This window comes from Helicoverpa zea, chromosome 9 (assembly GCF_022581195.2).
Source record: "Helicoverpa zea isolate HzStark_Cry1AcR chromosome 9, ilHelZeax1.1, whole genome shotgun sequence".
Taxonomy (NCBI): Eukaryota; Metazoa; Arthropoda; class Insecta; order Lepidoptera; family Noctuidae; genus Helicoverpa; species Helicoverpa zea.
The window spans coordinates 3,350,313-3,361,042 of NC_061460.1; the positions used below are offsets into that span (position 1 = coordinate 3,350,313).

At 37.9% G+C, this 10,730-nt stretch overlaps 1 protein-coding gene across 1 annotated transcript; it reads right to left on the reverse strand.

Moving 5' to 3' along the window:
* Positions 1-2,933: 2,933 nt before the first annotated feature.
* LOC124633172 (eukaryotic translation initiation factor 3 subunit B) lies at positions 2,934-10,284 on the reverse strand. Its single transcript, XM_047168309.1, has 10 exons — positions 10,102-10,284; positions 9,579-9,894; positions 8,863-9,049; positions 8,324-8,550; positions 6,482-6,658; positions 5,586-6,165; positions 5,367-5,485; positions 4,816-4,969; positions 4,276-4,384; positions 2,934-3,370 (listed from the first exon to the last, which is right to left on the reverse strand). The coding sequence occupies exons 1-10, from the start codon at positions 10,226-10,228 to the stop codon at positions 3,276-3,278; spliced, it is 2,091 nt and encodes a 696-aa protein (XP_047024265.1). The 5' UTR covers positions 10,229-10,284; the 3' UTR covers positions 2,934-3,275.
* Positions 10,285-10,730: the final 446 nt, after the last annotated feature.

Consider the following 10,730-nt stretch of genomic DNA (forward strand, 5'->3'; position numbering starts at 1 on the left):
TGAGGACAGTACATAAGAGAGTATATGAGGACAGTATATAACGTAGTATATAAGGACAGTATATAAGGGAGTATATAAGGACAGTAAATAAGGGAGTATATGAGGACAGTACATAAGAGAGTATATGAGGACAGTATATAAGGTAGTATATAAGGACAGTACATAAGGGAGAACAGTACATAAGGGAATATATGGGGTAAGAACATAAGGGAGTATATGAGGCCAGTACATAAGGGAGTATATAAGGACAGTAAATAAGGGAGTATATGAGGACAGTACATAAGAGAGTATATGAGGACAGTACATAAGGGAGAACAGTACATAAGGGAGTATATGGGGTAAGTACATAAGGGAGTATATGAGGCCAGTACATAAGGGAGTATTTGGGGTAAGTATATAAGGTAGTCTTTACAGTACATAAGGGAGTATATGAGGACAGTACATAAGGGAGTATATGAGGACAGTACATAAGGGAGTATATGGGGTAAGTACATAAGGGAGTATATGAGGACAGTACATAAGGGAGTATATAAGGACAGTACATAAGGGAGAACAGTACATAAGGGAGTATATGGGGTAAGTACATAAGGGAGTATATGAGGCCAGTACATAAGGGAGTATTCGGGGTAAGTATATAAGGTAGTCTTTACAGTACATAAGGGAGTATATGAGGACAGTACATAAGGGAATATATGGGGTAAGAACATAAGGGAGTATATGAGGACAGTACATAAGGGAGAACAGTACATAAGGGAGTATGTGGAATAAGTACATAAGGGAGTATATGAGGCCAGTACATAAGGGAGTATTTGGGGTAAGTACATAAGGGAGTATATGAAGACAGTACATAAGGGAGTATATGAGGACAGTACATAAGGGAGAACAGTACATAAGGGAATATATGGGGTAAGAACATAAGGGAGTATATGAGGACAGTACATAAGGGAGAACAGTACATAAGGGAGTATGTGGGATAAGTACATAAGGGAGTATATGAGGCCAGTACATAAGGGAGTATTTGGGGTAAGTACATAAGGGAGTATATGAAGACAGTACATAAGGGAGTATATGAGGACAGTACATAAGGGAGTATATGGGGTAAGTACATAAGGTAGTATATGAGGACTACATAAGGGAGTATATGAGGACAGTACATAAGGGAGTATATGAGAACAGTACAGAAGGGAGTATATGAAGACAGTACATAAGGGAGTATATGAGGACAGTACATAAGGGAGTATATGGGGTAAGTACATAAGGTAGTATATGAGGACTACATAAGGGAGTATATGAGGACAGTACATAAGGGAGTATATGAGAACAGTACAGAAGGGAGTATATGAGGACAGTACATAAGGGAGTATATAAGGACAGTACATAAGGGAGTATATGGGGTAAGTACATAAGGGAGTATATGAGAACAGTACATAAGGGAGTATATGAGGACAGTACATAAGGGAGTATATGGGGTAAGTACATAAGGTAGTATATGAGGACAGTACATAAGGGAGAACAGTACATAAGGGAATATATGGGGTAAGAACATAAGGGAGTATATGAGGCCAGTACATAAGGGAGTATTTGGGGTAAGTATATAAGGTAGTCTTTACAGTACATAAGGGAGTATATGAGGACAGTACATAAGGGAGTATATGAGGACAGTACATAAGGGAGTATATGAGGCCAGTACATAAGGGAGTATTTGGGGTAAGTATATAAGGTAGTCTTTACAGTACATAAGGGAGTATATGAGAACAGTACATAAGGGAGTATATGAGGACAGTACATAAGGGAGTATATGAGGACAGTATATAAGGGAGTATATGAGGACAGTATATAAGGGAGTATATGAGGACAGTATATAAGGGAGTATATGAGGACAGTACATAAGGGAGTATATGAGCACGGTACATAAAGGAGTATATGGGGAAGTACATAAGGGAGTATTTGGGGTAAGTATATAAGGTAGTCTTTACAGTACATAAGGGAGTATATGGGGAGAGTACATAAGGGAGTATATGAGGACAGTACATAAGGGAGTATATGAGGACAGTACATAAGGGAGTATATGGGGTAAGTACATAAGAGAGTATATGGGGTAAGTACATAAGAGAGTATATGGGGTAAGTACATAAGGGAGTATATGAGAACAGTATATAAGGTAGTATATGAGCACGGTACATAAAGGAGTATATGGGGTAAGTACATAAGGGAGTATTTGGGGTAAGTATATAAGGTAGTCTTTACAGTACATAAGGGAATATATGGGGTAAGAACATAAGGGTGTTTATAGGGAAAGTACATAAGGGAGTATATGAGGACAGTACATAAGGGAGTATATATGGACTGTACATAAGGGAGTTAATGGGGATGGGGTAAGTATATAAGGGAGTATATGGGATAGGTTTTCAGTACCTAGTTAAACCAACGGTTTCACCCGCTTCCCTCTGGATCAACTCCGTGCAACTGGCCAAAGACTTGCCTGTCCATCACACGTTTACCTAATAACGTTAACCTAATCTCCTGAATACTTCCAGGAGACCGATTTTGTAACCCTTCAAATTTTTTGACGCACCCACTCGTTTATCATGTTTAGAAGTAAATCCCGTCTCGGGTCCAGCGTATAACCGCTGGAAGCGCGTCGGAGCGCATTTGAAGACAACAATGTAATATAAACCTTAACTACCTTGACATACGGTCTACAAAAGATGCGCGCCCATGCTCTTCGATGGTCCCGCGAGCGGCTCATTTCGAATTTATTATTTTGTAGACCGTATGTCAATTGCGCTCCGACGCGCTTCCAGTGGTGTGCGCTGGGCCTTACTGTTAGATACTTTTTTGTTTAGGTACACTTCTTTCATTTAAATTATTCTTGGCTAAACTTCGCTCCCTCTTGCAAACTTCAGTTGGCTGTGTTCATAAATAATTCTCCCTTTTCGGATGTTTATCAAAAGTTTATTTCATACCATCATCTTATAAATAAATGTAACAAAATAAAATACAAACAGGTATTAAAAGGCCGTTTTCCATTTGAAACATATCAATTTAATATGATTTCTATAAACATTACCTATTGTATAATTTATAAACCGAAATCTTACACTGAACATAATGCAACTGTCGCGTATAAAATGCTTTTGTGACTTTAGCGGGATGAAGGTATAAAAAAACTTTATAGTCTGTGGTTGGTTTATTAAAAATGTGAATCCGTTCGCCGGACTTCGAAGGAGGTCGGAGTTCGCACGCCGACCTCTAACGTTTGAGCGGAATGGTGACTACTCGATGACCGTTTGTTCCTCTTTCACGAAAAATTCTACTACTTCTTCTACCGTCGTTGTTGTGTCGGTGTCAATACCGTCAGTGTCAACATCTGGGGGAAGAAAATATGTTATACAATCGTTCTTGTATAGTAAGTTCAACTCAGTCTTGCGCGCGGCCTTATGTGTGGGTAACCCTTGTACATATACAGTGACTTTGTGTGCGTGACAAGAGGTACAGTCGGGTACAAATACAGTTATTTAGGGGTTACGGCTGTTTAAAGAAAACAGTTATTACGTAATTTAATGTTTATTTATTTATAATGATTCTGAATCGCTCCTTGAAAAATCAAATGATGAATTTTGCATTTTTAGTCCACACTTTTATTTATTGTCCTCGTACCCCGAGCAAGAAAATATGTAAGAAGTATTTAATTCATCTTAGATATTTCACCTCATTTATTTCTTAGGTACTGTCAATGTCAATTTGAAAAAACGTATGAGAAAATAATGAAAAACTGTAAAATGTAATAATAAAAAGCTTTGAATGTTGTTTCATTTTTTGAAACGCTACCTGACTCCTTAAACATTTTCTCCGTGAAGAACTAGACATTTTTGTAAACGACTGTACCCATAAGAAAAAGCGATAAGAACACGTCATGCTCGGACGACGTCACTGTCACACGAACGAAAGTTGTATATTTACAAGCCGACGCACACATAGGGCCGCGCGCAAATCTGAGTTGAACTATCTATAACTAACTGCAAATACCAGGTGAAAACTGACCACAACTGGAAAAACTGGCCTACTTTGCTTTCCTTCCTTAGAAAGAAAGACCTACACCTCGATACCAACTGTATCAAACATTTCATTACACACTTTCTTCCGATTCCCACGATAAAAAAATTACTAACAAGTCACGATGACAGTAAAATAATGAATAGAAGAAAAGGCTCCTCCCAATACAAAATTCTGGGAATATGGAATATAATTGTCTTTAAATTGAGTAATACGTACAATTCCTGAGCTCAAGCCGGCGCGGCTTCTGCTCGTTCCACTCCTGCAACTTGGCCTCGCGGTACTCCATGTGCTTCTTCATCTGCTCAGTGCGCTTGGCTACCAATTCCTACAAAACAACATACATATTCGTAAACAAATTAACTCAATAATTTAAATTGAATATACATCCACCAGCTTCGAGACTCAGGACTGCTTCGTGAAACGTTCTAAAACCCAGAAAGCTATATCGGCTCGACCCGGGAATCGAACCCGAGACCTCATGCACTATGCGACAACTAGACTAATGGGGCAGTTCAAAGTTTATTTTAACACGCTTATATTAGCTTCACTTGTAACTATGTAAGAAAATCTTGGAATCTTAATATGACCCACTTCCCGATCTTCGGATCAAAACCTGGACTTTCAATTCATCAATCGTTAAAATTACCACTGTAAGTTGAGTTAATGCTTGTTTGATGTCATTATGCTATTATTTTGTAATAAAAGTCCAAATTCCCTTAAAAAAAAGTTTTATACAAATAATAACGTCAGTCTTACCTTGCTAGCTTTGCTACTGCGCATGCGATCCTTAGACTCGAACTGTGAGTAATATTTCTTGAGGTTCTTCTTGATGTCCTTCTGTTGTTTCTCGGACAACAACGTCGGGGGCCTGGGCCGCCAGTTGAATTGCGCGAAACCTTCCTTCATTACTCTATAACAAAAAGCATTAGATTTATTATAATTATCATATGATGGGAATTCTTAATAATCTAATCTTATTTGGATAAGGAGTTACAGATGCTTAAAAAACATGTTTCATCAAAAAACTACGCGGTTAGGTCTACGCGCATTAATGGCGCGAGTCATCGCTCGTAGAAGTAGTTGTAAGTAATCGGTTGTTTGGAGTCGCAGTTGTGCGTAATTACCGAGCGGAACCATACCATTCCCATTAGTTTCAGCATATTCAAACTAATGGTTTTCTGTATGTTATAAGGAATCACAATGTATATTCCCAACATTTTTACCTATTATTTGTATCAAGGCTAGTAAAGAATTTCTATTGATGATCTATGAATCTCTATGATCTTCTATCTATGAATAATTCCTACCTTCTTAATATCTTGCCCTGGAATGACCAGATGTAGTAACCAGTATCGATCTTGCTCTTGAGAGAGGACACACCAGTCACCACGAAGCGGCCGGTCGGGTCCCATTCAATACCAGACATCTGAGAAAAAATATTAGTCAGTTAAATAGACCATATAGGGAGTCCCAAGGCATTAAAATATACGGGATAGTATTAACAAATAAATAAAAGTAGTACACACCTGGTAATGGTCAGAAACATTCATGATAGTGAAATCATTGGTGTCCAAGAACTCCAGAGCGCCACCAGTCAGCCCAAGGTTAGCCAACACGATGAACTGTCCCGATGGAGACCAGAACAAGTGATTGAATGGCTGCCTCTCGAACTTCTTCAACAAAGTCGGGGCCTGACCAGTGTTCACTTGGTAGAAACTAATACAGATGTTAGCAGGGTCACCATGGATGATGGCGAACTTAGAACCTACAGGCTCCCAAGCAAACGCTTGAATGGGTTCCTTAATTTCTACAGAGTCAACAGGGATTTCCTTCTCTCTCATGTGGAATATTTCAAAGTTGTAGTACATTCCGGAGTACTTGATTTCGTTCTTGTCCTTCTTGACTTTGGAGTAGCGGTCTACTTTGACACAGAGGTAGTCTCCGCTCTTCTGCCAGTGGATCTTGCAGTCGGCGACGGAGAACAAGTTCTTGGAACGTATTTCGGTACGGTTGGGGAGTTCAAGGAGGGTAACTCTTGCGGGTACGTCTTTGTCTTCCGCCACCCAATACGCTACGATGTTGTCAGTCGGCGACCAGCTGAAGTCTCTGTGAATGTTTTAAGAAAATAAGGTGCCTGCAAAGCTAGGGATTTGTTGAAATAGGAAACTTGCATGTGACGTTAAACAAGTAGATCAGAAAAATACAAAAAAAATGTTTGTAATGTTTTTACTCTGCAATTTCTATTGTTTGTCTAAGTGAAACTAAAAAGTTATGCCATGGAAATTATAGCAGAATAAATCAGAATTAATTTGTCACACTGCAAATGATTGACTGAGCTGGAAAATTTTCGAACCTTAAAATTAAATCAGATCCAAGAACTTCCACTTTAATTCTCCAACACGCATAAATGATAAACTCTTACCTAATTCCAGGTATCTTGATAGACTTCTTGTCGAGCAGCCCGAAGCTGGGTGTCTCGTATACAGAGAGCACATCCTGGCCGAGCCTCGCGAAGTACCGGTCGTCCTTGCTCCAGCGGAACACTGGCCACGTCACGTATTCCTCCGGGGGCGGGAAACTACGCTTCTCTTGGCCTGTCCTGTGTGAGAAAATGTGTTTTAAAAATAAATAGTAATGTCAAAAATGTTAGGACTAATTACTAAACTATAAGGACTAATTTACATCCGAATCAAAGGATAAATATGTATAAACACAAATAATCCATGCTTGAGTATATGAAGTACAGTGTCCTGCTAAGTGTCGCTAATTCTTATTTGTATGCTGAATTATATTATTATTATTATATTATATTATATGCTTTACATATCATTTGAAGCATTTTGTAATAAATGATTCAAAACTTAACTAAAATTATAATGAACCCCATTCTAACTTGGGCCTTACAAAGCTACAAACATTATAACGTGACTATGTTTGTATTCAGAAAACTACAGTCAAACTAATAATAGTTAGTTTCTAATATATATTCTATAAAAAAATATTTCATAACTGCTTTTTAAAAAGCATTAAAAAAACAAAGGCATTCAAAAAACTTTTTGTTTATATGCAAATCTGTAGTAGCAGTCTGTATTCTAACTGTCTCATGTCTTAGTCGCGCGTCGCATACGTAATAGAAAACCTGTTTTCGTGACTTGGAACAATACACCAAAATGTTCACTTCACACAATAGAAGAGAAGTGTAAAGTTAAAAATAAGAGACCATACATATTTCAATAACTTATGGTTTTTCATAACTAGCTGTTTTAGCAAACGTAACTACCGAACACAAATATTTTTTAAATCAGTTTACTTTTGGAGCCTCTTTGGTATAGGAGTAAACAAACAAAATAATGTTTGCTTTTTTGTTATATTCGTGTAAATAAACAAAATAGTGTTATTTAGTGTAGGTAAAAGATAACAAGGATTTCAATAAAGTTATCAGTTCACAACTTTGTGAATGGAATGCCACTCAGAGTAAAAGTTGTTCATCCTAAGTAGAGCATTTGGCTAGTATGTGGTATAAACCTGCTTACTATGCAGCTAAAGTGTGCTAAGTGCACCAATGATGTGCAAACATGCCACTTCATTAGATTCTCGTTTTATCTTGCTTGATTACATTTGATACAGAGATATAGGCTAATGGTAACTTAAATGATATGCTTAAATGCTTTTACAGAGAGATCTCTGATTTTATGTTTGTTATTGGTTCACTCCAAGACTACTGGACTGATTTCAATAACATTTGGCACCAGTGTAATGCAACATTAATCCTGAATAAGCTGTCTTTTATTTTCGATATAGGCAGTACCCTTGTGACACTATAGTTCGGCCATTCAGAGAATGCGTTCCTACACGTCGCGATTGAACTGACGACGTAGCTTTGCAATGGCGTTGCAGTTACGATAAAAATATTTTTGCTGGTTGTTTACCGTTTTAACAATTGAGGAGCATTAAAACAACATTATTATATCAATAATCAATGAATGTAGTTACGTCGTCAGTTCAATCGCGACGTGTCAGGAACGCATTCTCTGAATGGCCGAACTATAGTGGATCCTGGACCAAAATGCTAACATGATACAAATGTTAAGAAGTTATAGTTTTAAGTTTTCCTTTTCCCAAATTCAAAACATAAAATGGACCATGATTCTTTGGACCATGACTTTCATATTCAAATTACTCAATATTGTGCAATCAAGCAGCAGAAGATTAACAAAACAATAATATTAGTACAGTAAAAAAAGTCTAAAATTATCCTACTAACCTGATATCCCAAATAATGAGTTTCTTATCTTCACCCCTGTCACCAGTAGGTGAGAACGTAACTACATAGTTTTCACACGGTGAGAAGGAGATGAACCGAGCTTCCGGGTGGAAGAACTTCTGGAACTGGGAGAACTTGGGGCCAGCCCATAGGGCCACGCCCCTCCAGTGGAACGTTGCTAGGTAGGTACCCAGCGGTGACCACACTGCATAGGTCTCTGTCCAATTCTGAGGGGGAGGACAAATTATGATGATTCACTCTTGATATATGAACTTTCAAGTGTCAAGTGTTTATGGTAAAAAAAACTTGGTAGCATCTGCAAAGGCTGTTGTGGAATGTTTTAGTTTGTGCTTTAGATATAATGACTTATTGTGTACAACAAAGTTTGAGAACATTTAACACAACTTGAATAATGTTGAATTGATTCAAGTTACAAAAATTTAAGCTATTAGAAGATACTAGCAAGATAAGACCCACATTCAAATACTCATAGAATGCCTTATGTCAAAAATCAACTTAATAAAGAATTCTCAACTTACCGGCCTCTCCTGCATAAGTGTAGGCTCAGGAAGGGCATTCTGCCAAACTTGGAGTGCAACACCGGTACCAATACCGACCAGGAACTGATCGTAGGCATCCGGGTCCATCAGGTACCATTGTAAGTCGGATTGGACCTTGAACGGCTGAGGTGCTGGGGGCTCCCATTCTTTAGGGATGTCTGAATATCTGAGCAGACAAATGTTATTGTTAGTTTTGTTTTTGTTTTGATAAAAGTGTTGATTACATGTCAAAGTGCAATGAAAACATGATGTGTGAGCATTGTATGTGTGGGGGGAATTACTGGTAGTCTGTTAGGTATTTAGGTATCATATTCATAATGTTACAAGGGGCTTAAAGCTAGGTACATATTATGGACCCTGTTAGGCCACAGCAAAAGAAGGCTAGGAAGTTTAATTACATACAATGTAGATAAATGATGATGATGATCTATGAATAGCATAAGGAAAATGACTTAACAAGTATGATGTTCAGCATTAGGAACTAGTCATAAAGTCTGTACATATTGTAGTCAACTGACTCTTAGTTTTCATGTTCTAACTACTGTAACTTCTACAAATGTAGCAGGAAAACCATAATTCTAAATAATACCTCCCAATGCCAAAGACAAGAGTAATAAAGGGCTCAATGAACTTTGTATGATAACCTTGAACAATTAGCACTTGGGAAGTTCTGAACAGATGAAAAGACCACTTACTTCTTAAAATCAGTGAACAAATTCACCAAGAATGTGTGCTGCTTATCTAATTTACAGTTATTTGTTGCCTTTACGGCTTCGGCGGCGTTCTGAGGGTTGCTGTACTCCAGGAAAATGTAACCAGTGGTCATTCCATTCTCGCTGGTTGGGTAATACTCGTTGACGATCTTGCCGAACTTGCTGAATATCTTGTTTATGACGCTCTGGAGCTTCTCCAGGCGCTCGGGCCCGACCTGCGGGCACCCATCGACCACGACCACGTTCTCATAACTGTCAGATTCCTTCGGTTTCTGCTCTAAAAGGTCGGCCAGCAACTCTGCAACGTCAAAGTTAGGTTAGGTTTTTATGACTTTTGTTACACTGTTAAACTCACTGATAAAGTTCAAGATTTAAACGAATCGCACTCCTTAACACACACTAAGGCTCACAATAACGTTAAAAATAGTAACAACATGAATGAAAACTTGTAAAATGCGTGGGTGACGCATATGGCCGGTCAAACTTGTTACAGAAAATTGCCCACCTTCATCGGGAATATCGTCAACGAAACCCTCTGGATCCTCGAAATCGGGCTCCTCGTCAAAATTGGCCTCCTCATTATCACTATGAGGTGTTTGGTTCACTTTTTCGTCGCCTTTTTTCTTAGCCATTTTGACGATTTAACGTGTGTAACAGGAAGACACGCCATTAGTGACTGAGCATAGAGCACAAATTTTTGACTTTCACTCGAAATGGTGAAGTTACGTTTTGTTATCACTTGACAAATAGCATGAAATATATGATTTTAAAAGCATAAATAAACTTTAATAGCAGAATTATGCAGTTAAAAATATTATTTGTTAGACATAAAATACAATAATAAAAACTGAGACTCTTAACAATCGATTATGATATTTCATTAAAAGTATCAGTGCATGGAATAACCAAACGTTGATTCATAGACAATTTTAAGCATGGCGGGAAAATTAAAAAGTTTGAAAGTGTACAAAAGTATATAAAAAAAATGTTTTCGCCCGAGAAAATGGAAGTACAAGTACAAGCTGATTTTACACCAACCCTCAAAATATTCATTTATTTCGCTACAGGTGAGTTAGGTGACGTCAAGTCAATTTTATAGTAAGTTAAGTATTTCCATAAGTACTTAAGTATTTC

Excerpts from the sequence above, each read along its gene's own strand:
- LOC124633172 (XM_047168309.1), bottom strand. The coding sequence starts at position 10,228 with ATGGCTAAGAAAAAAGGCGACGAAAAAGTGAACCAAACACCTCATAGT. Across the intron at positions 6,166-6,481 it reads ATCAAGATACCTGGAATTAG|AGACTTCAGCTGGTCGCCGA; the intron begins GTAAGAGTTTAT and ends AAACATTCACAG. Across the intron at positions 4,970-5,366 it reads CAGGGCAAGATATTAAGAAG|AGTAATGAAGGAAGGTTTCG; the intron begins GTAGGAATTATT and ends TTTTTGTTATAG.